At 49.0% G+C, this 26719-nt stretch overlaps 7 protein-coding genes across 7 annotated transcripts; 3 read left to right on the top strand and 4 right to left on the bottom strand.

Annotated features, from left to right (window-relative positions):
- Nucleotides 1–338: 338 nt before the first annotated feature.
- Nucleotides 339–2096, top strand: N7466_010288 (Zn(II)2Cys6 transcription factor; the record flags this gene model as incomplete). The annotated part of the gene is made up of 1 exon (XM_057169677.1): nucleotides 339–2096. The coding sequence occupies one exon, from the start codon at nucleotides 339–341 to the stop codon at nucleotides 2094–2096; it is 1758 nt and encodes a 585-aa protein (XP_057017068.1).
- Nucleotides 2097–3220: 1124 nt separating this feature from the next.
- N7466_010287 (uncharacterized protein) lies at nucleotides 3221–3583 on the top strand (the record flags this gene model as incomplete). The annotated part of the gene is made up of 1 exon (XM_057169676.1): nucleotides 3221–3583. One exon carries the CDS (start codon nucleotides 3221–3223, stop codon nucleotides 3581–3583), a length of 363 nt encoding a protein of 120 aa, XP_057017067.1.
- A 2624-nt stretch (nucleotides 3584–6207) lies between these two features.
- N7466_010286 (TBC domain-containing protein) lies at nucleotides 6208–9384 on the bottom strand (the record flags this gene model as incomplete). The annotated part of the gene is made up of 1 exon (XM_057169675.1): nucleotides 6208–9384. One exon carries the CDS (start codon nucleotides 9382–9384, stop codon nucleotides 6208–6210), a length of 3177 nt encoding a protein of 1058 aa, XP_057017066.1.
- Nucleotides 9385–10009: 625 nt separating this feature from the next.
- N7466_010285 (SDR family NAD(P)-dependent oxidoreductase) lies at nucleotides 10010–11173 on the top strand (the record flags this gene model as incomplete). The annotated part of the gene is made up of 4 exons (XM_057169674.1): nucleotides 10010–10134; nucleotides 10234–10265; nucleotides 10327–10657; nucleotides 10717–11173. The coding sequence occupies 4 exons, from the start codon at nucleotides 10010–10012 to the stop codon at nucleotides 11171–11173; spliced, it is 945 nt and encodes a 314-aa protein (XP_057017065.1).
- A 200-nt stretch (nucleotides 11174–11373) lies between these two features.
- Nucleotides 11374–13077, bottom strand: N7466_010284 (uncharacterized protein; the record flags this gene model as incomplete). The annotated part of the gene is made up of 1 exon (XM_057169673.1): nucleotides 11374–13077. One exon carries the CDS (start codon nucleotides 13075–13077, stop codon nucleotides 11374–11376), a length of 1704 nt encoding a protein of 567 aa, XP_057017064.1.
- Nucleotides 13078–15709: 2632 nt separating this feature from the next.
- N7466_010283 (DENN (AEX-3) domain protein) lies at nucleotides 15710–18615 on the bottom strand (the record flags this gene model as incomplete). The annotated part of the gene is made up of 2 exons (XM_057169672.1): nucleotides 15710–18091; nucleotides 18235–18615. The coding sequence occupies 2 exons, from the start codon at nucleotides 18613–18615 to the stop codon at nucleotides 15710–15712; spliced, it is 2763 nt and encodes a 920-aa protein (XP_057017063.1).
- Nucleotides 18616–21287: 2672 nt separating this feature from the next.
- Nucleotides 21288–26239, bottom strand: N7466_010282 (ubiquitin-binding serine/threonine protein kinase VPS15; the record flags this gene model as incomplete). The annotated part of the gene is made up of 3 exons (XM_057169671.1): nucleotides 21288–25788; nucleotides 25849–25969; nucleotides 26026–26239. The coding sequence occupies 3 exons, from the start codon at nucleotides 26237–26239 to the stop codon at nucleotides 21288–21290; spliced, it is 4836 nt and encodes a 1611-aa protein (XP_057017062.1).
- Nucleotides 26240–26719: the final 480 nt, after the last annotated feature.

The raw sequence follows: 26719 nt of genomic DNA, 5'->3' as shown, positions 1-26719 counted from the left end.
AGTGACACGTCAATTAGAGATATTATGTGTAATGCAAGACGTGACTGCGTAACTCGAGGTTCAAGGACAAGGATGTTGAAATGAAGGCTTTTGAGGTGGGAGGATCAGTGCATCAGTGATAAGGCGGAATCCATAACGTGTCATGAAGCACTTAGTTAACTTAGCGCCGATCGTCTTACTAACGGGCCACGGCGCGTTTCATTATTGACGATGACTAATCTTTCTACAACGCTCTAACGGTCATACACATTTGCTTTTCGCCTGGTTTTTTTCCCCCCTCCAAACCACGGCTTTCTCTCCCATTTATTTAACTTCATGTGTCAACTGCTCTAATCATAATGGCTGAACCGCAGCCCCCGCAGGTTCCGCAAGCCCCGCAAGTCTCTCAAAATCCAATCATCCCCGTAACAACAAAACCGTCCCCCTCTTTATTGGCTTGCTTGCTCTGCCGCCACAAACATCTCAAATGTGATGGACAAACTCCCATCTGTGGCCGATGTGTCGCCAGTGGCTCCGAATGCCAATATACCAAATCCCGCCGAGGTTATCAAGGCTCCAAAAAACGTCGCGCCAATGACTCTTCTCCTGAGACCGTCTTTGTCGAATCCGCCGATATAGTGAACCCCCCCGTTGATTGGCATGGACATGTTCAGGATAACTACCACTATAATCCCGCGATCAAAGTTCCATCATCCGGATCAGTCAGTCCTCGGCTGAACGACATTGCCGTCACAATGGCGCCGCCTATCCAGCACTCTTTCACGGGCCCACTGACCCCGGAATCGGCCCCGTCGGTCGCTTCCGCTGTCGCCGGCGATGGGTATCTGCTTGATATTTACTACACCTATTTCCACTCCGCTCATCCGATCCTCCCGCCTCTTCGGTTCCTGTTTCGCACCGGTTCGTTTCCGTCGTATCTGGAATATGTAATGAAATTTATTGCTTCCCACTTCACCCCAGCGGTCTCGAGTGAAACATATCGTCCCAACGTGGTCGCTGCAGTTTGCGAGCAGCCGTCGTCAGTTGAGAAGGTACAAGCACTTCTCCTGTTAGCTATTGTGTTGCATTCACGGAATGAGCGCGGTGAGGCTGGTCTGTGTCTGGCTACTGCTGTGGACGCGGCATTTGAACTTGGAATGCACCAAGCGACGTTCCCTGAGCTTGCTTCCTATGGCGACCCGATTCGCGCGGAATGTTTGCGCCGAACATGGTGGGAACTCTTTGTAATCGAGGGTTTGCTCACGGCCCTGGGAGTGCAACAGATCTACCGCACGAATCAGGTGCCACCTGTTGTGCCACTGCCCTGTGAGGAGCGCATCTACCAAGACGGCATCGCACCACCTCCGTCTCCAACAATTGCTCAATTTGATGAGCGGGTCTTTGCGGACGACGAGCGGGACTTTTCGTCCTACTGTTATCGTATCGAGGCTGTGCGGGTTCTTGGTCGAGTAGTTGCGACGCAGGAGATGGTGCAAGGACAGCAAGATCAGGTCGAAGCTATTGATGCGCGTATCGCCAGCTGGTTCCACCACCTTCCTGATTCCAAATTAGAATTGATCAGACCCGATGGATCCGTCGATGAGATCATGTTCCAAGCCACTATGATCATCAACGGTGCCGCAATCTACCTCAACTTCCCGCGGTCAGATCTGCTGTCATCTCCCGCCGTTGCATCGGAGGTAATCTGTGGTCACCATGGCCCCATTAGCGTTCCCGCATTCTCCCATCACGCCCATGCCATGAAGGCTGTCAAGGCAGCGAGTGAGTTATCTGCGCTTGCAGCTATCCGTCTGCCAGTTGAGCGCCATACTCCGTTCTTCATCTGCGCCCTTACTCTTAGTTCGATTGTTCAGCTGGCTGCCTGCTCCGTCAAGGCAGGCAACATGCCTGATCCGAGTCGTGATCGCATTGGTCTCACCATTGGTGTGTTCAAGTCTCTGGCGCGGACCTGGGCTATTTCGCAGTCCATTATGCGTCAGATTAAGGCCGTGGCTCGTGACGTATTGGATCTCGGCGTCCGACCAACCATGGATCAAGTTGATCTCACGTCGATGCTTGATACTGGACTTTTCTGGTCACAGGAAGGCCCGAGCTGAAATGGCGATGCGAAGCGAATAGCATACATGCCCTTACCACGAGGGCCAGGCAATCTGATGGGGTACTACATACTCAAACCCCCCACGCAAAGGCGAAACAAGAAACATGAATAAGACGATGATCGAGAGCATCCCCGTGGATAGGAACGAACCACTCGTACCTGGGCAGCAATCCTTATATCACCCAGTCCCCTTGGGTCGGTGCGTTTTTCAAAGGCGCTTAAACCCCGCTATCTGCAAGCCTAGCGGTCCGGGATCTGGCTCATGTCGGACGGGCATCAGCGTACAACCGACCAATGGCCAAATCGCCGCTGTGGCGACCTATCATGAGCCTTGGTTAGAAGCCAGATTGTTGACAGGGATCATTTGTACCCAGGTGTGATTGATTGAACTGCAAGCCACCTTCACGATGACATGAAGTGGGTTGCGGCTGGATGAAATGGATCGTGAAAGGCGTTCCAATGTTTACGGCCTTTGGCAGATCCGTTGTGGATTCTGCACAATACTATATACAGCAAATATCTAGTAATTCCTATTGGACCTCATGTGATTCATTTCCAAGTACCCTCAATTGCTCCATTGGTGACTCATAATATGCACATGACATGTAAGTGCTCTACTACTTAGGCTGGAAGTATTGGCCAACTCAGCTGGCAGTGTCAATTGGTCATCATATAATTGGCTCTAACTACACGGAAATGGTTAGCTCGGGGGCCGGCTTTTCAGACATCTGAACATCTTTTGCCTATGTAAGCCGGTCAGGAAGCTCCTGGAGTAGAGAGGGATGGGCTGAAATTGTACCATTTCGAATGTAATATCAGAATACGGAGCAGTTCACTTATAGCTACCTCCTATTGGTTCCCTTCGTCCCCCGCCTTTCTTTGTGTTCTGTATGTAATTACGGGGTCCCGAGACAACTCTTTCAAGTTTCAAGTCACTCTTGAGTCTTGGGTCAGAACGAGTGATCCGGATCAACTTTCTTCCGAATCCGCTATCTATGAGCTATCTATGAGCAGCATGCTCAGTTGTAACGAGCTCCTTCCCGACACAAGTTCTTCAACACCGTATTCCCTACTCTTCTCTTCTCTTCCCTTATCTCTTACTTCTGTCCCCTCGCCGTCGCCATGCCTACTCTCTCCTTAACTCCCTCTAGCGTCTCATCAAGGACTGTGATCTCCGTAGATCGGTTCGAAACACAACCACAGTTTGAGGAGGCTATTCACAATATTCTTCGCGAGGCTAAGAGCTTTCATGAGCTCGTGATTACCAAAATCCTGCTAGGGTGGGAGGATTTCCTCTGGAAATTCGAGGAGGATCTCCCTTCTATTCGAAAAACCTATAACCCAGAGAGCCGTTGTTTACAACTCAAAATCATGTTAACTTATGCCTATAATTGTATTGCTGAATGGATTTCAGCCTTAATTTCCAGAGCCTGTGTGATGGGTTTCCTGAACCTAGTAGAGCTAGACCTTCTCCTTCTACAATAAGGCATAAGTGAGTTTAGCTGACGACTTCGATTGTACCCCTACTAATAATATGTCTAAAGCACTGTTATTCACAAATGGTCTATATAGTGGTCTCCGAAAGGAGCCAGATGCTCTTCTCTATACCCTATTGTAGCCCTTTCTAACTCTTGTCGCAGAGGTCGGATGGAGTGAGTTATATAATAACCTACTTGATGATATGAATCGGTTACTTATTGGTGGTAACGGGGCGATCAAAATCGTCATTCTTGTTAAGTGGACGAAGCATGCAAATAGCTCAGTCAGCGGAGTCCTCGAACTTTACAGAAATGACCGACAAGGGATCCCAAGACGCATGCGGACTGAGATTATTTTCCCTATGCCTGCTGGTGACCCGCCTCAGCCACTTGACATTTGACGTTGCGACCTGTACCCTGTCCAGTCTTCTCGCAATCCAAACGAGAATTTTCCTCTAGTAATTAGCCGCTTACGCTATCATGCTCGGATCAGTCTTGCGAAGGAGGGATACGTGCCCGCCTAACGTCCATTGTCCGACAAATCCTGGAATTGATACTCGGGGGTACGTATACATGGATCCTCGTCGCGAATACGGGATGGAGATGGACGGCGTGGGTGACGTTTATCCTGTGCTGTGCAGCGGGGGTATTGTGTATTTTTCTGCTGCATGAGTCGTCGCATAGCCGGATTTTGATGGGGCGGGCTGCACTGTTGAGGAAGGAGACTGGAGACGAGAGGCTGCGTGCGAGTGCTGAGATGGTATCACTTGATACTCGGGTTGCGGCGGCCGATAGAGGCCACCCCTAGGTCAAATCCCAATTTCAACTTTCCGACCGACAGAAAGTAAATTGTGAGTAATTCCAAATTCATATTAGTTTTTGAACTCCATTATGTTCAGGCAGTTCAGCGCTGCATCATACATTAAATCCTTAAACTCTATTATATATTAGTAGTGCTATATTATATTAACTACTTCTCTTTCTCTAGGTAAATTATCACAACAACTACTAGTAGCAAGAAGGAGAGGCTGATATCCTACTAGTTATATAATATTTGACTCTATTCTTAAGTCCCTTCTCAAGTCTACTCTTAAGTCTATCCTTAAATCTATTCTTAAGTCTACTCTCAAATCTATTCTTAAGTCTATCCTTAAGTCTACTCTCAAGTCTATCCTTAAATCTATTCTCAAGTCCCTTCTCAAGACTACTCTCAAGTCTATTCTAAAAGTGACTTGTATTTGGATCAAATCCCTTAAGATATTCCTATATATGATGAATACAATACGGGAAACAGGGCGGTGAAGTTAGAAACTGAAATTGGGATATCACCTAGGGGTGGCCTCTATCGGCCGCCATACTCGGGTTTTGGTTAGAAAGTATTGCTCAAAGCCTATGCGGATGTTTGTGCAGGAGCCTATTTTGATTGTGATGACGGTTTACCTGACACTGGTGTATGGATCGCTGTATTTGTCTTATCAACTTTTCCCGAAGGCGTTTGAGAATCGAGGATGGAAGACACCTGTGGCTTATTTGCTATTTTTATCAGTTGGGCTTGGACTGATGAGTGCGTTGGGGACTGATGAGTGCGTTGTTATTTTCCACAATGACTTGGTATAAGAAGCGGTGGGTGGCTGCGCAGCATGCGGGTGAGATGATAGATGGCCTAACGGAGAAACCTGGAATAAAAGGAAAAACTCGCATTTCTCCTGAAGACTGGCTCCCTCCTATGATATTAGGTGCTCTGATGCTACCTCCATCTTTGCTTTAGTTTGGGTGGTCTGGAGACATGTTGTCAGCGCGGAAGGAATGCAACCGCTGCTCAGGGAAAGGAAAGAACGGAGAGAGAAAAGCAACTGGATTGGCTATGGACAATCTCTCTCGGGGGGATGGAGAAGAGGGAAAAGGAAGGAAGGAAGCAAGCACTGGAATCTAGATATAGAGGGGGTCACCTGACCTCTCTCTAACACATGTATTGGGCATCACAAGTTATTGTATACATTGTCGACGTATACTTTCTCAACACCGTATCGACCATTTCGATCTATGTTATGGTGCGTAGCTTGGTCTCTGCGACATTCCTACTGTTTGAAGGGCCTATGTACGAGTCTTTGCACATCAAGTACTCTGCTACTCTGCTCGCTGCCCTGTCTGCCTTGATCATGGTTTCCCCTATCCTGTTGAGGATTTACAGATCTCGCATTCGGACCTGGAGTCGATTCTCAAGTTAGATCAACCATGGAATTAGACAGAACAAACAATACCTAGAAGAGTATATGAAACCTTAGACGAAAAAAGAAAATTGGATCTGTGAGCATTTGAAATTGAATGTCTATAGTTTTCCCAATGTCACAACCAGGGGGGTATCTCGAAATGCCTTCGCGAGGGGTTAAATAGGTAACGAGGTTGGTGGTAAACCCCATTTTCAAAGGGAAATAAAAAGACGCCAAGGAATGAAGCTAGTGGGATATCAAACAAATGTACAGGCAATGCCCGTTGAAAGAAAAGAAAAAGAAAAACTCCTTGCCCAAATGCGTCATATCGGCATCAACTGAAGATCTAATGAAATGGAATAAGAGGAAAGTAAAGTGGGGGGAAAGGGCATAGTCAAATCCAAATACTGCTTGCGTTTTCTCATTGGCCGCTAAATTCACGCATCTCGCGGAGAGCCATGGCACGGCGAGAAACGACATCCTCTCGTCGGACCATCTTGCGCAGCGCCTCGCTGGCTTGAATCAGTCCATCGATGCTGATGGCGTGGTTGGTCATTTGGTGGTTGATGTATGTGTATAGGGCAGCCGGTGTCGAACAATTGGTAAGTAGTTGTGGCTCATTGAGCTTCAGTAGTGCTAGTGCCACCTGGAACAAGAATGTGCTACCACCCCCACTACCGGAAGAAAGCTCTTCGGATCTCGGGGTAGCCTTGTCAGCCGCGTCTTTGACACCATTGGGAGGGGTGATGGAGCTTGTGACATTCAGGCAGAGAACAACATCCCAGACACGGTATAGAGCTTCCGCAGAGAGGCAATCCGTAAAAACAGAGAGGAACCATTGGAAAGTGAGCGCTTCTAATTCGATTCCCAGGTCCTCCAGGTGGGCTGAGAGCTTGGGCAAAAGTTCCGAAATGTACTGCCGTAGAACGACTTGGTCGGCGCGAGACGCAAGTAGACCGTGGTCGTAGTAATGTTGGGGAAGAATGATCTCGATCATCGAAACCAAGATCCAGAATGCGTCTTCAGCCGTAGGCATTATAAGCAAAAGGGATGCGGCAATGAGGTTCATACCCTGGCAGTAGCCGACCTCCGCATTGCGACGCGAGTACGCTAGGAGGACCTCTTTAAGCTTGGAAACCCCAGGCCCTTTGCGAAAAAAGACATTATCAGTCAAGGTGCGCCGAATGTCCATGTCAATTTGGGCCACGGCGGATGCGTCTGGCTCTACTCCCCCGACCCCGCGGACAAGATCATCATAGTATCCCGGGATACGCATAGCAGAGGCTCCACTACATTCGGACCATACTTTGGCCCGAAGAGCAACAGGTATACCGCCGAGAACAAGCGTCCGGAATTCGCGCCACTTGGCACGTCCGACTTTCCCCTTGTTTCCGAGACCGGCGATTCCGACAACCTCGCCGTCGGTGAGAGTGGCCTCCGGTGTATCGACTGCAGTGACAGTCTTATCGGAGGAGGCTGCAGCTGCAGCTTCGCCCTCCTTTCGACGCTCCGCGCGGACCTTGCGGAGGAATTCATTCCACCGTACAGTACGATCCCGTTGCAGCGTATCATGAAGATCAGTGAGCTGTTCCAGAAGTAATTTCACAGGCTCGGTCTCAGCAGCACCCATTCTATTCATAGAAAGCCCGGCAGGGTCATTAGAGACCGTTCCAGCAAACTCAGGACGATCGGCAGTAACAGCCGACGTAGTAGCAGATGGTTGTGCGCTGGCATTGACTGACAAACCCTTGTCTGTTGAGATCGAAGAACTGTGTGGGCGACTATCCGTCGAGTCGGTCAACGAAACAATCGGTGCGGCTGAAGGTGTATGAGAGAGCAGTTCTGTTGGGCGAGATGGAAGTTTCAGGTAGTCCTGCCAGCGGCGCAGTCCAACTGTTCCACTTTCGGGATCATCAGGCGAGAAGGTAGGAGAAGTCGGTGATTTGGTGGATTGGGGTTTTTTATTGCCAAATTCATCATCCTCGTCTGATGAATCGCTGCGAAGGTTCCCGAGAGTTTCAGCAATGCTCAAGGAAGGCTTGGCGGGTTTTGCAGTGTTGGCCTCTCTTTCACGTCGCTTTCGTCGCTGGTCGTAAATGAAGCCAAACCTGTCCGTAAGAAACTCCCCAGAGTGGGATTTATTGTAAATAGGCGCAAGAGTAGGGGGACGAGATTCCATGGGCAAAATGGCATCCATTTCGACGGGGCCAAGATTGGTCGCGCTTCCTGCACCGTCGGATGTTGCACCCTGTGATACACTTGCCACCGCGGCGCTTCTTCGAGCATTTGTAGGGGTCATTTTGCCAGTAGCATTCGGCACGCCGTTAGTTCTAGTTGCAGGAACATTGGTGTTGCTGTTGCTGTTGATTCTCTTTAGTGCGGCCACAGCAGACATTCCTCCTTTGGGGTTGCTAGACGGAACATTATGATCTGATGGAGGCTTGGTACGGATACTCTCCGAATCGCTGTTGTCTTTCCCTTGTGGGTTGCCAGCAAACAACTTCACTGTCCACGAGCCAATAGAGCGCGAAGACTTGCGGGAATGAATGCTTGCATCATCACCGTTGGTAGCAGAGACACCGGCAAGACGCTTTCCAGCTATTTCGCTCGCCGGAGGAGGTTGGAACAGTTGGTCATCAAGCCCTTTGCGGCGAACTGAAGTGTTACTCGGCACTCGAAAGCTATCGGGGTTTTCCTCATCCACCTCTTTCATATCGCCGATGATGCTGCTCGCCCGGCTTGTCTTCCGGCTTGTGTTTGTTGAGCCAAACAAGTACTCCTGCCAACCACGAAGAGACCCTTGTCGCTTACGGTTGGGTCCAAGTTCGGTTGAACGAGTATCACTCCCAGAACGTTGTGCACGAATGGTGGCCAAATTGTCTGATGAGACTTGCGTATCCCCATCGACCTGAGACCCCACTGCATCTGTCATAGCCTGAGACATAAGTCCATTCAGCCCTGATGACTGCTGTGAGGACTGATCACCACTGTGACTGCTTTCTCCATCCGAAGTGCGATCGTCCAGTGAATTTTCTGATTGATACAGACGGCGTTCAATGTCTTGGTTGGATACGGAGACTTCACGAAGCATACGCTTTAACTCCCGCTCTCTGGCATCGGCACGCTGTCTCAGCGCTGAAATCTCGGCATCCCGCTGGGCCAGATCGCGAGCGAACTGCCTCACAATTTTCACAGCGCCGGTGCTTGCGATTAATCTCTCAATGGGTGCATCGTCCGCCAAATGAAGGGCTCCAGGAATATCGTGCGTTGGAACGGAATCGTCAAAGAGAGCTGCCCGGCCGGTGTGAGACATACCAGTCGTCAGTCTCGCCAGAGTAGCCTTGCGCCCACGACCATTATCTTTTGGTTTTTGTTCCTCATCGTCCCCCATCAAAGTATTCGTCAAGCCTCGTGTCAAGGTGGGGGTGCGGTCAGGCGGGGAAAGCGAGGGGAAAGAGGTGAGGTCGGTCGTTTTGTTCGAAGATGTCGAGTGTCGTTTATGCGCCTGTGGGCGCAATGTTCTAGCCCTTTGGCTCCTGCTCGACCCTGAAGAAGCCAGGGACGACGAGCGTCGTGGGAGAGTATCGGGCTCCGCCATGACTCAACGACGGGTGAATGGCATAGAAGTCGGAATGGGCGGTTGCGGACTTCATGAATGCTTATAAGAAGATCCAAAAATAACGACTGTGTAAGCGATAGTTTTGGCCCGTGAGCGCGGCCCCTGGTCTCAAACTCCTTCAAAGGTCCTTATAGTGTTTTTTTTTTGTGGTCTTTGTTGCGCGCCCTTGGCGATCATGCGCGATCTGTGTGGATCTATGGAATGCAGGGTGATCGACCGCACAGTTATAAAAAAGACCAACTAGAGGAAAAAATTTATATTTTCCATAGAAGTTGTGAGTAGAGAGAGGTTGTTGACATTAAAAAAAATTGCCAAACAATAGCCCCCGAAAACTGGAAACAGGCCTCTCTGCGCCCAAAACACGAAGCGGGCACATGACGTGTTGCTTAACACGTGACCCATGAGCTATCGCTTCTGGTCATGTGATGTCAGCTGACCTGGTAATGGCTGGGCCTCGGCTTCTCCGCATTATTGCATTAACCGAGTGGGGAAAGCGTCGAGCTCCTTGCTATTTATTGTCATTACATTGATCACATTTTCTTTGACTTGATCACTGTATTTTTGAATCATATCCCAAAAGAAATTCCTCTCACAACAATCAATCATGTCCGCCGCTGCACGCCAGCGTCTCCAGGCTTTAAGTCGACAGCTTGTGGAGGGCATTCCGGACGAGGGCACCTTTGAGGGCATTCCCCGAGTTCGCCATGTTGCTTCAGACTCAGCTGGCCCGTACGTGTATCTCCTCTCTTTACTGATCATACTGGTCGCTATGCCAGATGATGTATCAAGTTTGAATTCTTGGTATCCCGAGCTAACACCGACAAACAGCCGTACAAAGGACAAAGTAGTAATCGTGACTGGTAAGCTTACTATACCACACCCCGCCGATGAAAGCACCCCAATTAATGACTTTACACACAGGTGCCAACTCACCGAACGGTATTGGCCGGGCTAGTGCGCATCAATTTGCCAATAATGGAGCTAAGGCAGTTTATATCTGCGATTATAGCGACACCCACCTCGCAACCCACAAGCGGGAGATGGAATCTCTCTACCCAGGAGTCGATGTGCATGTACGACAATTTGATGCAGCGGATGAGAAGGCCCTGGTGGCCGTTATCGATGAAGTGATCGCCAAATACGGCCGCTTAGATATCTTTTTCGCCAATGCCGGAATAGTGGGACAGCCGAAGATGTTTACAGATCTTGATGGAGACGGGTTCATGAACACAATGAAAACCAATGCCCTTGGGTATGAGAATATCAACCTTCTCCGGGAAGAGAAGACTAATCAAGCTAATTTCCATGCAGTGTGTTCCTCGCAGCCAAGCATGCCGCTCCAGCTATGAAAGTGACCTCCGCGTCTAAGCCACACCCAAGCGGCTCAATTATCTGCACCGCATCGGTTGCTGGATTACGATCTAATGCCGGCTCAACAGATTATTCTGCTTCTAAAGCTGCAGTCATATCTATCGCGCAAACAACCTCGTATCAGCTTACAGGTACCGGTATCCGGGTCAATGCCATTTGTCCCGGTTTGATCGAGACGGGTATGACGCAGTCCGTATTTGACCATGCACGGAAACGCGGTACAGAGCGCAAGATTGGACAATTGAACCCCACTCAGCGTGGTGCTGTTGCTGATGAGGTCGCACGGGTGGCGCTATTTTTGGGTAGCGATGAGAGTAGCTACGTGAATGGGCAGGCTTGGGCTGTGTGCGGTGGGTTGAGTGCTGGACACCCTTTCGTTCCTGGAAAGCTGGCATAAATACTATGCATGTATGATGATACAACCTTCACATATTGAAAGCAGTCATTGAGTTGTACAAATTAAGCTTCTTGAAGATTTGAATCTCATTCTTCAAAGTTTTCTTGCTGTGCGCCAAGTACATATTTTACAGTAATCAGTTCCCATCGATCTGGGCAGGGATTTCCAACGTCTGGCCTCGAGTGCTTGCAACACCTCTATTAGTTAGGCACCGGAATACCACCGGCATACCTAGCAGCACATATGGGGCGAAGCATAGTCTTATCTGGGCATGTTCCAGCATGCCGAAGCTGACAGGCCTCATCCATGGTCTTGTCTCCCCACCACATTCGACCATCTTGGTCCGTCTTCCAATCGTCGACGAGGTCGGCAAGAGTCTGTAAATGGCCCAGCGCAGCAGGTTGGCACCCTTTGGATCTCTTGAGAGCAAGATAGGTTGAAAAAGTGGCCAAAAGGATAGCTAGTACAGCATATATAATCAGTCGCGAGTACACCATATCAAACTGGAACCCGTGTTTGAGCTGCAGGTCTTCGACAGCGACAGAGAAGTATGATTCGTGTTTTTTAGCGTCTTCAATGGAAATAGAAGGTATCAGGCTCTGCCCAATTATCCAGTGCAGCAGTGATTTGGCTACAAACAAAACACTGTTCTCCCAGCTCGACGCGGCTGCAAGGAACGCATTCGTGGCTAACTGGGTCCCTGGAGCCTTTTTTCTCTCACAACAAGCCTGTCGCCAAGTAGCTTCGTCTCTGGCCAAGTTGACGAGCAGCTCTAGGCAGTGCAATGCAACTGTCTGAAGAACCTGGATCAGACAGACAAAAAGAACGCAGAGTACCGCTTCAGCGCCATATGAGAACGTTGCTGAGCTTGGATTGTGGTCATTTGCATATGGGGACAAATAAAGTGTCACAAAGTTTCGAGAGCACGGCAATGAGCTCTGGTGCCAATCGAAGCCAAGTCTCCAACAAGAAGGCTCGTAATTTTGACCAACGGCACTGGCGTTTCCAATGGACTTGGACAGAGCAGCGATGGTGATGGGCCATGCAACGGCCAAAATAGCGAGCGACCATAACAAAGCAAGAATGTATCGCACCTCACTCTGTACTTGAAGCATGCTTCCCTGTTGCTTCGTAGCATAAATCCCTTGGTTTGGCATGTCTTTTTGGTGGACTGATATCATACATCTTCCCGGGTGGTGAGTAAGGTCACCTTTCTGCACCAGGACCGATGCGGTGTTGAGAGGATTGGAGCTCCATGTCGGTACGAGATTGCGACTAGAAATCAGGCACCATCCGGCGATGATGGCTTGGCCAGCGAGACCAAAACCCAATGCTACCAAAGCTGTGGCGTTGATGAGGACCGAGGATTTGTCTTGGGCCTCAGGTTGCGGAACGACTTGATTAGACAACAGCAGAATGGACGAAGAGGCATATGATAACACCAAACAAGCCAAAGCCAACAAGTTGATATACCACCTATTCGGCCCAAATTTGAGAGAGCTGGTGAAGAGCCGGATACTGGTGTTGAACTCCAGGCGCTGTTCTCGATACAATACCCAACGTAAGGAGACAGAATGCGCAAACATCATACCATCGGTGCATAGTGCCAGTATAGCGTTGATCGCCAAAGCCAGAGTTTCTTGTCCTCCAAGAGAGAAGGATGTCAAAGCGCCGAGCGTTGTCTGATCGGTTATAAGAAGGTAGATTCCAGAAATGAAGCAAAGAAGCGAGAGGGTAGCGCCCATCGAAACGGCGGCAATGCATCCAGATCGTGTAGTGTTTGCTTTGTCAAAAGATAGCTCCTGTTGCTCGGCTGTATCTGGTCGTTTTTGCTCTTCCAAAGCTTCCTCTCTCAAATGTAGTGGGGGAGTAGTATCCTCTCTGAGTTCAACGTCGGTCAACATGTCGCTGATATAGATGTCGAGATTTCCCAGCTATGGTCTTCGCCATCAATTGACGAATGTCTATAGCTCAGAAACTTTCATGCGCGTAATAGGGTAGTGTCTATGTACTCTGTCGCGACCGCCGGTGCTGAGGAGCTCGGGCGTTTATAGTGCTCCTTCCATACTAGATTGCTCCTTCCGTAAATTGAAATGCTGCACATGACGAAAAATACTCTCGAGTTTTGTTGTAACTATCAATTGATGGGACTATAGATACTTTACCTATCGAACCTTGGAAATTTATCCATGAATAACGATGAGCTATGGTGTTGGAACATATGCTTACCAGTATTTAGAATGGGTATGAACTTGGTACACATGCATATGAAAACATCTGGAGTAACCATCAATTGATAACATGTGTACAGTACTTTACTCAGTACTTTAAATAGGCATATATCTGTAACTACTGCCTTATGCCTTATACGGCATGCATGTGGAGTAAATGGTACTTCACATAATAAATCATCAACTGATTCCGCCAGCTAAATTTTATCATACAGATTGAAGTGGTCCCTCCCCCCTAGTGGTTAGATCTACTGTACCCTCACCTCTCCTAATCATCACGGCTGTCATGAATCGACATCTGGAAGTCGTGAAGCTGAGGCCTGGGGTCAGGAGATCACATGCTTGCGCGCTGACGCGCCTCTCCTTTTATTGTTCGCCTCTCTTTCTATACTTCTTTTTTCCCTCTTCCCCCAACCTGACCTAGTAATCTCGTTAAATGGACTCTTTCCTCATGGATCAAACTGCCTCGTAACAGTGGCATCCAACCATCAAGAACAGTGACAAACCTTGGAATCTTTCAACCCATTTCTTCAACTCAACCATTAAACCTACTAGTGTCTATGTGAGTACACTTACCTACTCCAATATTCCCCTTTGCGTTTGATGTTTTTGCTATCATAGCTCTTTTTAATTGGTACATTTTCCCAATTTTTTTGCTAATATTCTAACCGGTATCAGCAGCCAAATACCAATTCATTCGGGACCTTGTCCGAAGTGCAAGACATGGAGGAAGATCGGGGACAAATGCCTCAAGTATACTAGCCACCCAGTCCAACCCCGGGAAGAAACCGATGGGCCGAAGAAAACAGAGATGACGTTGGTTGTGCTCGAGACAGAACCCCAGAAAATCATGAAGGATTAAGAGAGGGAAAATCAAAGAGATGAACAAGGACTTGACCATGAAAAGTTATTTAAAGCATCTCTTTCTGCCTAGATGATGCTTGACATCTGACTTTACAATGTGCAGCTGATAGGGGTGAAAACCCATATCAATTGTGTTATGTATTTTTTAAATCATGGATGGATTTTTCATTTCCAATGTTGTTTCTAAAGTCCCCGGGGCCATAAGTCATAACACATTTAATGAAGATGCGAAAGATCTCCCGCATTGATAGAATTCCAGAGCGGACTCGGCTCGACCCCAAATGTCTTTTGAAAGCATCTATACTAAACAAACCGGTTCATTGAAATGCTTGAGCTATTCACATGCAAGGGTCAACTGGTTGGACCCTGCACTAGCGAAAGAGCGGTGCACCATCAACCAAATTGATTTGCAACCTTCTTGTTCTGCAGTTGGCAGGTGTAGCAACTTGTATTGAGTAGCCAATCTGTACCGAGTGCTTGCTTATCCCGTGCGTGCAGCTCCGGAGTGAATGACCATTATTCAATAGTGCCTACTAGAGACACCAGGGCCTTACTCATATATGCATCGCACCAAAGAAAGAAGACAAGAAGTAAAGTATAAGCAATTATAGAATCCATTTTAAATACAGCAGGGATGGAAAACTCCCCTCAAGCAATCGAATAAGTCCAGTTGAACGACTGCAGACAAAAGGAAAAACCTTGGAAGGAGTGGGTGGTGAGATGTGCACAAATTAGGAATAGGAAAGGACAAAAAGACTTCCCATCTGCAAGGGGTAGTATGGAACTATCCATGCAGACAGGGGTAGGGAGAGTTGTAGTAGCAGAGTAGGAAGAGTATCTCACTTTCTTTCTCTCTATTTCTCTCTTTCCCGCGCATATAGTCTATCAACGACATCGAGCGCGAGATTCAAGTCGTGGGAGGAGGTAAACAAAAGACAAATAACAAAGTTTCAAGTCGGCCCCATCTCAGAGGGGAACAGTACGACATTGTAGATAGAGTAGTATGATAGTAACAGGTTTCCCAGGGAGACAGCAGACAGGAAAGATAAGAAATAGATGTCAATCAGATTCTCCGGGAAACAAATGGGTTTCAACATAGACAAGAATTGACGAAAGGCGGGTAGGGTAAATGGCAGATGGATATAAGGGAGTATCATAAGCGACACGACGAAGCGAAAATGAAAAAGCAAAAAGGGAGAGAGCTACGCCGAGAATCAGGTTTGTGTCCGTGTTGATCACGGCACCGGCCAGCAGGATGGGAAAAACAAAAAAAAAAAATTGATGATGATGATAATACCACGCCATGTTGCAGGAGAGAGAAGAAAAAAAAGAAAAAGAAAGAAGTGGTGAGGAAGATATGAGAAATAAAATATAGGTTAAAAAAAAAAGGGCAAGATCGTCTCAGTCAAACGTTGCATCATCCTAGACTTTTGAAACCAGTCTACGAGATCACACGGGCAGTCTGGGGCCGCATGAGGTCTTCACTAGCCTGCTTAGACAGAGTGCCAGTCTCGGTTTGCTGGTCATCGGTCTCGTGGGTGTGCTCGTCGTCATCCTCCACAATGCGAGTCGGAATGTCTCCGGGGCCGTACTGTTGGCTGGATCGCTCAGGGAAAGTCGAGCTGCTGACCATGGACATGGAAGTGCTGGAGCGGTTGTGGACCAGGTCGGGGGTAGGGGGGATGCTGGAGTGACGGTTATCCGGGTGCAAGGAGCTGTGGTCAATGTCGCTGATCTCGCTAGTGGCGCGGGTGGTACGGCCATCCTGGCTCTCGTAGTCGGAGCCGAGGCGCTGCTCACCAGAGTGGTGGTGAGCCTTGGAGGACATGATGGATTCGTCGTCCTCGGCGTCCTGGGCAAGGTGAAGGCCCTCAACGGCGGCGGCGCATTGGTCGCTGATGCTGCGAATGATGTCGGCGATAGCATCAGTCTTGTCACGGAGGTAACGGTCCGCGACATCTGTAATGCTCAGGCGAGCAAGAGACTTGTGATCCTTGTCAAGGTTCAGCAGGTGCTGCTCCAGCTCGGGGCTCATATGATTTACCGAAGGCTTTTGACCGATCTCCCTGCTCGACGCTTGTCTCTTCACAACCTCCACACTCTTCTCGCTACGGTTGTCCACGGACTCTTCGGGGGCATCTTCGTAACCCTGCTCGACAATCTCAGTAATCTCAGAGGCACTTCCGATGGAGCGAACGATGTGCTCCATGTGGTGGCTCTGGCCGTTGATGAGGCTACGGAGGTGCAGAACCACACGCTGGGCCTCATCACGCTGGCGGCCGAGGGTAGAGTTAGTGTGGGTCAGGCCAGAGATCTCCTTCTGGTTGCGCTTGCGCTCACGCTCCAGCTCTTCGGCAATCTCTTGCTGCAGAACCAGCGCCTCGAGGGCATCGTCACGCTGCTTCTCGGTGCCAGATAGGCGGAGAGTAAGACGAGCGACATCATCCTTCTGCTGATCAATGAGACCAGTAAGACGACGGCTCTCGCGCTTGTGGTTCTCAATCTTGACCTTGAGTTCGGAAGTCTCCTTGGTGAGCTGCTCAGCAAAGGCCTGGAACTTGAGGAACTGCTGCTTCCAGGTCTCGAGCTCTTCAACCAAGAAGTTGTTGCGCTTGGTAACCTTGCTGAGCTCGGTATCCATTCTTCCCTTGAGGTTGATGAAGTCCTGCCAGGCTTCCATGGCATCACGGGAGTACTGGTTGCGTTCACGTACGATCTCGTTGAGGTGACGCATGGAGACCTTGGTCATGAGGGGCTTCTTGACGGAGCCACCGAAGATGGCCTTCATACCGGTGTTGCGACCAAGCTTCTCACAGACATGGTCCATGACACCCATGACAGCATCTTGGTTCCACCAGTTGGGGTCCTGGACGCTCTCAACCTCGCCACGCATGACGATAATCTGACCAGCGGGGATCAGCTTGCCGCCAGCGTAAGCTGAACGCAGATGAGCAGGGACACCAGAGGGCGAGACATCGCCGTTCAAGGACTGAGTCAATCGAGTGATGAACTTGGTACGCTGGCCCTGGTTCAGGACGTTAGGTGGGCTGGAGGTCAGAACAAAGTTGCGGTCCAAGTCCACCACCAGGGCATCCGAGGGAGCATTGAACAAAGTCCGGCACTCAGCGGTGATACCCAAAATGTAAGGACCTGGTTCCTGAACAAGCTCCTTAACGTGGCGGGCGTGCACCACGGGCACGTAAAGACCACTCCATTCGTACACACGAACGCAGTAGCGGATAGTCTCGGCAGCGACGGTCAACATGGCCGCGTAATGGCTGACAAAGATGATGCGGCGGGTGGGTGAAACAGCGGCCTCGATGACACCGACAATGTTGGGGATTGACAGACAGTTGAATAGGGGCCACATGGCGAAGTTCTGGAAGCCGGTTGGCGAGGATGGGAACTGGTAGCATAGGGCGTAATCCTTCATATCGATGCGGACCAAGTCGTTCAAGCGAGGAGCCGGGAAGCTGAGAATCCGAGAAACTTCCTCGGCATGGAACAGGTTGGTAGCCTTGTTCCAGTGAATCCACATTCCTCGGAGGTAGTCGCCCAGCAAGTCGTACAACGGATAGCGAGACAAGAAACTCAAGCAGTAGGGAATCCAGTAGGTCTCATCAGGGTTATCGTAAAAGTCGGGCTCGGTCTTCTTGCGCAGCTCGCGGATAGTCTCAGCTCGCTTCTCGTCCGCACGAGACCAGACGCGCAGCGCGATACCGTACAGAGTGTGAGAAGAGTCTTGTTGTAAGACGAAGGCGTGGTGGGCACAGTGAGGCTGGCTCTTGCCTGTGCAGATTTCAACGTCGTGAGGGAAGCAAGCCTAAATAATTCAGAGCAGTGGGTTAGTATATCTGTTTCCTTTTGTTTGTCTCTTTTCTCCCTTTTCTATCCAATCCAATCGTCGGATCTCGTTCAATTCTGGGGTTTTTTTTGGTCTTTGTTTTTGTTTTTCAATAAACTTACCCGCATAGCAGAGTGAAGAGCGCGAGCAATCTCATTGTCCTGCTCTAACCGGGGGCTGCTACCCAGAATCTCAGGAAGCCAGAATTGACCAACGGCACCCTTCATGTGGCCAATCTTTCCCTGGTCTGGAGGTGGCGCCTTGACCCATTGCGATGGTTCACGGCCTACACCACACACCATGTAGGCGTGGGTCAAAGTTTTTGGTGTTCGCTGAGCGGGCTTCATGTTGAGAGTGGAAGGGATAGGTTGAGTGATACGAGAGTGGAGCGACGACGTGCGACTGGGAACGACCAGCGAATTTTCCCCCTCGCCGCGAGTCGAAGGGCGGTCTCGAGTGACGGGCCGAACAAAGGACGAATGATCTCTCAGAGATGGTCCCATGATGGCGATGATTTAATGTGTGGTTTTAAGACTCCGTAGACTCGACTCGAAAGGCGAGGTACTTGCACTTAATACGTGCTGGAGTATGAGAGACAAACGGGGGAGAATCGACAAGGAAAGACCAAGGTTTTGGGAGTCGAAAATGATAGGTCACAAAGAGAGTGTTGGTGTTTTTTTTTTTTAGAGTTGGTAGGAGGCACCCTAAGCCATGTGTTTTTTGAAATGTGTATAAGAACGAAGAATGTTCTATATTCCACACATTCCAACCGAAGATGCCGAAAGGGAAAGGGTGTAGGGGGAACTTGGAATAGGAGAAGAAGCTGAGACCGAAGCTAAAGCCAAAGGGGGTTCGTCCCGGAGCCAAGTTACGAACCGCTTGAACCACTCGCGACCGCCGATGGAGATCCACTTGGATTAAATTAAAATGAGAAAAAAAGAAAGAAAAAAGAAAGAAAAAAAAGGGCAAAAAGCGGAGATTTTTCTCGTTTTTTTAATCTTTTTTCCCTTTTCTCGAATCGGGGGGGAGAGGAAAGGAGGAATAGAATAGAGGGAATACCATAAATGAACTGATATGCGTACAGAGGACTTCTTATGTATAAAGAGACCTGCAGGGGTTTCTACTTACAATCGCAATTTTACAATGATTCACACATATCTCAACCTTCCTACCGTTACTCTCTCTGGATGTGATTGATCTATATGCATCTGCAGCGTTTCAAACCCCGTTGACCGCTGATTTTCAAGCTTTGTAACATTTCCCCAGAAGCTTGAAACTCGATAGGTTAAAAGGTTGCCAATTGACCTGTTTCTTTTTCATTTTACTTTTACCATGCTAATCCTTAACCATATCTAATTTCAACTGTCTCTCTCTGTGTCTACTCCTTATGGTGTGACCTTGGAATGTTTACTGCGCACTGCAACTCTGTCTCGCCTGCGAGCTGTGAGGAGAGACATTGCGCTCCACCTACAATGGACATTATGAAAATTTTATGATCAATAATCAGCCATTGCTCAGATCACGTAGAGGTCAAGTCCGCTAATATTGTTTACGGGGGGTAAAAGTGAAAAAAAAAAAAGGAAAAAGTATCCCCAAAAATCCAATACCAAGGGAATTGCCACCAATTCGCTTTTCCCACCCCAAGTCCCATAATTCATAATGCAAAAAATCCTGCTAAGATCAGTCCGATTTGGATCTTAGATCTACCAGAGAAAAACAAGCTGGACCATGGCTCCGAAGCTCTCAAAGCTCTCAAAGCTGGTTACGATCCCGCGTAACCGAAAAGCAGTGGGTTTTGCCCCTGAAAAAAAAGGTACACAATCTCATATCATAATCCAATACAGGGGCAGTACAGCCTCGTCTCTTCCCCCTCTTTTGCCTTTTTTATTTTATTTTTCCCGACTCCACAAACTTGTCATTCTCTTGTCAAAATCTACCGAGCCGACTCAGGAAGTCTGAACTGGAGGTCCCATCGGGCCAATCGCCTCAATTCGTCCTGGTGGGCAACCTTGTCGGCATTGGCGTCATTTATCAATCCAGTGGTACCAGACACCTGTTATGTAACTCCAGTTAAGCAACAACCGATCTAGATTTCTAGATATAAAAAAAAAAAAAGAGAAAATTAAAACGAACTACTGAGTACATAAAACATCAAAGAGAATTGCATTACATTAGTGTACACCAAATCACTTGCCTCCAGGATCATGTACACCATCGCTCCCATCCCGTCGGGTCAAGGGTGGAATCCAGAAGCCGGTAACATCGAATCCACTTTTGCCAAGGTGAAACTGTTACAGAGTATGTTATGCAGGGAAAGAGATTGCTTGGAATCACTCAGATTCAACAAATTCAAATCATCCAAGGCTCACTGCTAAATATTACCGAGTATACTAAACTATGTCGGAAAAGCCAATTCCAAGGCAAAAAGAGATAATCCCTTCCACTCAATACTAGTACTGATTTCAAATGTTCGTATTTTAAAGGCTGTGCCTGTATCCTTATTACATGTTTGTTCTCCTGAATCTAGACTGATTCTGGTCGTAGCCTCTGCCGATCATCCACCGGTGTTTCGTCTGCGTGGGCACGGCCCACATTCCAGCTCTCCCCCAATTGACCCATTCACCTTGACCCCATTGAACCGATTTCTCCTGTACCTGCATGATACGTAACCACTACCTCGGGAGTGGCGGAATTCCCGTACCTGACAGAGGTACCCTGGACGCTGCCGTCAGGTATCTGTGGGGACTACCACTGCACTTACCCAGCATGGGAGTGGACTCGATCGATCGGACTGCGTGTCTTCCGTGTAGATAAGATTTGTTTCATTTCTTCTTCTTTTTTTTGCAAATTTTCTACATATTTGCTTCTCCCTTTGATCCTTTCAAATGTTTGATTTGATCTGGCATTCGGTCTGGAAATGTGTCCGGAAATTGGAAATCCATGCTGATCTCTGTGGGGTCCAGTCGACGTCTAGACTGGTAGAGAACATTTGAAGATGTATTGATTGAGATTCAGGTACCAATTCACTGCAGTCAAAAACATCAATTGGACGTACAGGCTCTACCTGTGCGACTACGTAATCCATACTCTTCAATGTTGAGCAGAAGCTTGTCAAGGCTGGAATATATTTCATCTTTCTCTCCAGATGTCTATTTGTACTGTACATGGGCTGGACTCATCGGAAGATATAGATCATACCCGCCCGATCAACACTAACAATCATCCCGTACGGTTGTCGCAACACGGCAACATCTTGAATAATATCCAGATGGCTTTTCAAAAGCATCTGCTGCTGGAGACTGATCACCGTACTGCGGGGAGGCCGTGAACTGGCCTTCCGAGATCCCCCTCCTGCTGCCTGCCCGCTACCCGGCGCATTGGGCAGGTGCTCGGTCGTAACCAACAGATTGGGCCCAGGCTGGGATAGATCATAGCGCGGTTTGCCAGCGTTAGCGCCCTCCGACACGGAATCCATCCCGCTAACTATCATCGACAATTCCGGTCGGGCAAGGTCCCAGAAACGAATTTTCCGGTCGCACCCCGCAGACACGATGAACCCGCACCGGCTGCTAGACGACGCTTTCTCGTCATCGGGCGCGTTCAGACCCACAGTGAATGCCCACGTTCCAAGTCGGTCTCCGGACGGCGTGTTGGGTGGCGAAGCGGACCCATTTTCCCCAGTGGTCGGTGACATGCCCGCCGCTGCAGGGCTGGCCGTAGCAAACCGACTGAGCATTCCTTCCGGTCGGTCTTCGTCCACGGGCCATGCTTCAAAGTCTCGAGCCATGGTGCGGTGCCCACGGGGGCTGTTGGCGGGACGGGAGCCACGGTTAGGACCACTGGGGTTGTTTTCATGCGTATCTAGCGGCGTCGCCTGGTAGACCTCGCGGCATCGGAATCGCTCAATATCCCACACTGTGATTTCATTGCCGTGGCTGCCGCTGCTAGATACGCAGACCCAACGTCCACGAGGTTTCGTGGGGTGCAATTGGATTCGTTGAATCGATCCCCATCCGGGGAGACCCCATGCCTTGAGTCGCACTCGGAACCGAAGGTCCCACAGATCCAAGATACCATGAGTCGTGCCCACCAGGAGCCAAGTGTGCCGACGATCACAACAAAATGTGGTCGGAGTTCCGTGGTGCACGGGATTCTCCAGGGTGTATACCGGTAACATGGTTTTCATGTCTAATGCAAGAATTCGACAAGCATTGGTGGCAACAAGAAGAGTTGATTGGCCTTCGTCCCTAAAATGTTCCATCCAGACAGCATACTCCGGTGCGCCATTCTCCATAGGGGGCAATTGATATTCGCGAACAACTTGAAGCTTCCCATATCGCGCAGTCTCGTTGACTTTATGATAATCAACCCGAACTGCATGGATACTTCCATCTGTAGCCCCACTCACGAAGGTGTATGTGTTTTCCACAAAGGTCAAGGCCTGGACTCGTGCTCCGGTCGCATGACGATGGGTCTGGCGAGAGCGAGGGGTCAAGTTTCTCTCTAAGCGCGTCGTGTCCCAGATTTTGACTGTACTGTCATCGGATGCAGTGACAAAGAAAGAATGGTCAGGTGGTATGGCGATGCGATTTACCGGCCCGCTATGCTCGCCAAATGTTGCTACCAAATTTCCATCGGGCCTCCAGATTTTAGTAGAATCGTGAGTATTGGCTTTGCGGATTGGTTGTCGCACATCCAACTCTTTGACATATGGACCCAAGTCAAACAAATCAGTGGGGTAGTTATCAGCAAACACATTGTCCAACAGTCGCAAAACTGTCGGATCATCGCCTGCATATGAGTGGTTCGCGCGATACCGCCGAGCTGCTGCCTGAACAGGCATGCGTTCATATGCTTGAGTGAGGCCTGAGGGCTGAGGGGTGCCCGCTCTGTGGACAGAGGCATCAACCTTCCCAAATGCGTTCGCAGAGTTTGTGCTTGTTTCCGCATTTGTCTTGGTGGTCTCATTACGTCCGAGAAGGTTGATTGCGCTGGATTTCTTTTGAACTCGATCACCTCTGAGAGACATGGTATCTGTGTTGGTAGGTGTTGTCGATGAACTCTCCTGACCGGGACTCAATCGCCGAGTACGAATAGGCATATCTGAGGCTGGCGAAGACAAGGGTCGAGATCCAGGGCCACCGGCAGGAGATGAAGCCGCCGGAGAAGAGGAGGAGGAATCTACGGCGATGTCTCTCGGGCGGCCTGGGCGTGTGATATCGATCTCTTTGTGTAGCTGGCTCCTTGATCGTATATGCTTGTGATGAGAATGGGGCGCCCGCTCAATAGTCGTGGAGGCATCAAGCAATGCATCAGCAATAGTTCGCGGCCTCGTCTCCTCCGGCCTTGGGCTTTCGGTGCGATCTCCAGATGTATTTTGAGGCTTGTCGTTGAGATTTTTGTCAAAGAAAACGGTTTGGGGTGTGAGACCATGGTGGGTCAAGCTGATTATATCGTTCCATGGTGGACTAGGTTGGGTGTCGAGGTCTCTTGCTTGCCTCAGCGAAACCCTCCAGATATAATCCTTGAGCGCAATGAGCTTGAATTCATCCTCCGGGCCCATTCCGAGATTCCGCAGCCTAGCAAGCCACTGTTCGTCTTCTTCGTTCTTTGACTGTGCATCCAATGAAAAGGAGCGACCAGCTCGGAATCCATGTGTGCCAGGGTCGGAGAGACTGAATGCTCCATCGCGGCTCGCTGACTTCCAGAAGACGCCTTTGTCTGATTTAGAAGCCCATTGGAAAGCCATTTCGTACACACTTCTTGACATTGGGCGCTTTAGAACATCGAGGATTTCAACTTCAGTAAACCCAACGATTTTGACTTTGAGAAAGGGTCGTATCAGAGGAGTCATGATAGAGTAGATGTCAGCCACAGCTAAAAACTTGGTTGACTTGACTACCAGGTTCACCGCGGCCTCCCGGATCCAGATGTTGGGGTGGACCAGGAACCCAATGGTAATATGGAGCAGATCCCATGTCGTAGATCGCTGGAATAACCCCAGGTCGGCCATAGCGGCTAGGCACCGTATAACCTTTTCCACCACAAACTCCTCGGGTTCTGTCATAGACTGAATCATCAATGGCAGAATGTACTGCTCTAAGCTGGTGCTTCCCACATACGCAGCGACACCGACAACAGCCTCAAAAAAGGCGCACTTTAGGATCCAATCCCTATCATTAAGGTATGTGTTCAAATGACTGAGCACAACCTCGTTTGCCTTTAGATTCCCGAAGAAGACACATAGTCTAGATACAGAACCCAAAAATGCTCGCCGGACCGAGGCATCTGTATCAGTTAAGAGCGCTTTGGTGTGGATCTCAAAGTATTCCAGAAGATCGATTCGAGCCACATCGTATAGGTTGTGGTATGTGGCATCCTCGGTCCATCGCGGCTCAAAGCCGACCGGGATTAGTGCGGTCAAGCGAGTATCAGAGCGCAGCGCCTGAATCATGTCCAAAAACCTCAAAGATGACTGCGCTAATGATGCGATACACGAGGCGTATGCAGCACGAACCATCGCACTTGGGTTGCTCTTGGAAGAAATCACGAAATGCTGGAGTCGTGGGAAAATGTATTCAGGGAAGAGATATGCGTTTACTGGAGATACCACATGCACCATTTCCAATAACTGTGTCAAGGTGCGGATCGCCGCAACCTTCACGGAGTCTGTCCGGTCGGCCAGGAGAATCATGATGTATGGCAGGACACGGTCAAGTTTGGCTTCGTCGGACAATCTTTCTGCAAACGCCAGAAGGATATCGCAAGCTTTGATTCGAGCTGAAGCTTTAGACGTAGTCCGAAGGTTGGAAACCACAAGAGTCAGAAATATCAAAACGCCCTCATCCGACTGTGTCCCAGATATTTGGTTGTTCCCACCGTCCGGTAGATCAAGCTTTACAGGGAGGATGTCGCCCGTGAGCCGTGATAAACTCTGGCCGGTTGCGCCATGCGGTCCTCGGGACGAGGAGCCCAGGAAATATGATATCTTGTCAAAATCCAGACAAACTCGCTCTATCCTATCGTCGGTCTCACCTCTGTTGGCCGTCTCCGCATCCACTTTCGTTCTTCCAGAAGATGGATCTGTCATGAGGGACATATATTGATGGAGGAAGTTGTAAAAGTACTCTGGGAACGCTTTGTTCTTCCAGAAATTCAAGTACTCGTCTGCAGAATAACGAGATTCGGGTTCCAGTTGAATCATGTGCAAAATTAGTTCCCGAATTTCGGGATCCTCAATTTTAGCAAGCTGGCCATGCTCTGGGCTGTATTCGCCCTTTCGATATTTGTACATTTGACTGAGAGTGAATATTGGTGCTTCGAGAAAGAGTTCAGCAATGACGCATCCGGCACTGAAGATATCCATGGCCCAATTCACATGGCGGTTGCCGGGCTCTTCACCAGCGACTAAAAATCGCTCTGGTGCTAAGTAGCAAGTTCTTCGACCTGCAATATCGAAGTAAAAGGAAAAGTCTGCGGGGTTGTCCTCAGGCAGGAACGTAGGTTTGAATGAAGAAGAGAAATCGGACAAATAAAGCCAGTTCCATGATGTGACGAGAACATTCTCCGTCTTTATGTCGCCGTGAAAGACATCCAGAGAATGACAATCTCGCAGGGCGCCCAGAAGCTGGAACGCGATCCACTTTTTCTCAATATCCTCGAGAAATGGACGTGTGCTTTATAACAGTTAGTGATGTTGATTATAGGTCAAATATATCAAAACTGATTAGACCGACCTCATTCGATCGTACAAAGAACTATGAATGTATTGTCGTACGAGATATCCACTGGTACTGGTTTCCAGAATTCTCTCATAGCTCAATGCGTTAGGCACATCAGACAAGAGCTTGCGTTCCCCTAGACGAAAAAAGATGAGCTGGAATCCAACACTTGCTCCAATGGTGCGCGCTTACGTATAATTTCCTTGACATATGGCTCGAGCTCCATGGTCGGATAAGGCTTCATGATCACTTTCACAAATACCAGGCCGTTCTGTTGTCTAGCACGGATGCTCTTCATGAATCTGCCCCCACCCATTGACTTCTCATACACCAAATCTGACAGCTCCGGCACATCGATCCCTGCCGACCCTGCAGACAGGGTTGTGAGGGAGTAACCTTGTCCCATGGTGTATCATGCGTTTCATCTCTCTCTTTGTTTTCCGCTCTTGAAGTTGGAGAAGGTGGAAATAGAGAGTAAACGATTCGACGAGAGCAAACGATACGGCAAGTGAGGTCACTTGACACCGCCCCACGTGATAAGTGGTAAGAAGGCGGTGAGGGGATGACAACACACTGTTAGATGTGGAAAAGCTGACGTTTCAGTTCATATTGATTTTCAATCTCTTGAATTTTTTTGGGGGATTCTGTGTGGCTTATGATCCGAGTTGCCTCTAACCTTTTACTACTGGAACTATCATCATGCGTGGTTGCGGGTAGTACAATCTGGATTACGGGGACACACAACAAGGAGTAAACAAACATCCAGGGAGAATTGGCGCTTCAAGAATCAAGATAACAAGCCTTCCAGCGGGTCTGGACGCACTTTGATATTAAAAAGCAATTTTCGTTTGGGTCAAGGGTCAATTAGTAAGTTCCAAGTGTTTCC

This window comes from Penicillium verhagenii (genome assembly GCF_028828195.1).
Source record: "Penicillium verhagenii strain IBT 33310 chromosome Unknown utg000010l_segment0_segment0, whole genome shotgun sequence".
In the NCBI taxonomy this organism is placed as follows: domain Eukaryota; kingdom Fungi; phylum Ascomycota; class Eurotiomycetes; order Eurotiales; family Aspergillaceae; genus Penicillium; species Penicillium verhagenii.
Note: the sequence above shows the minus strand (reverse complement) of the source record. Positions and strands in the feature narration are given on the sequence as shown.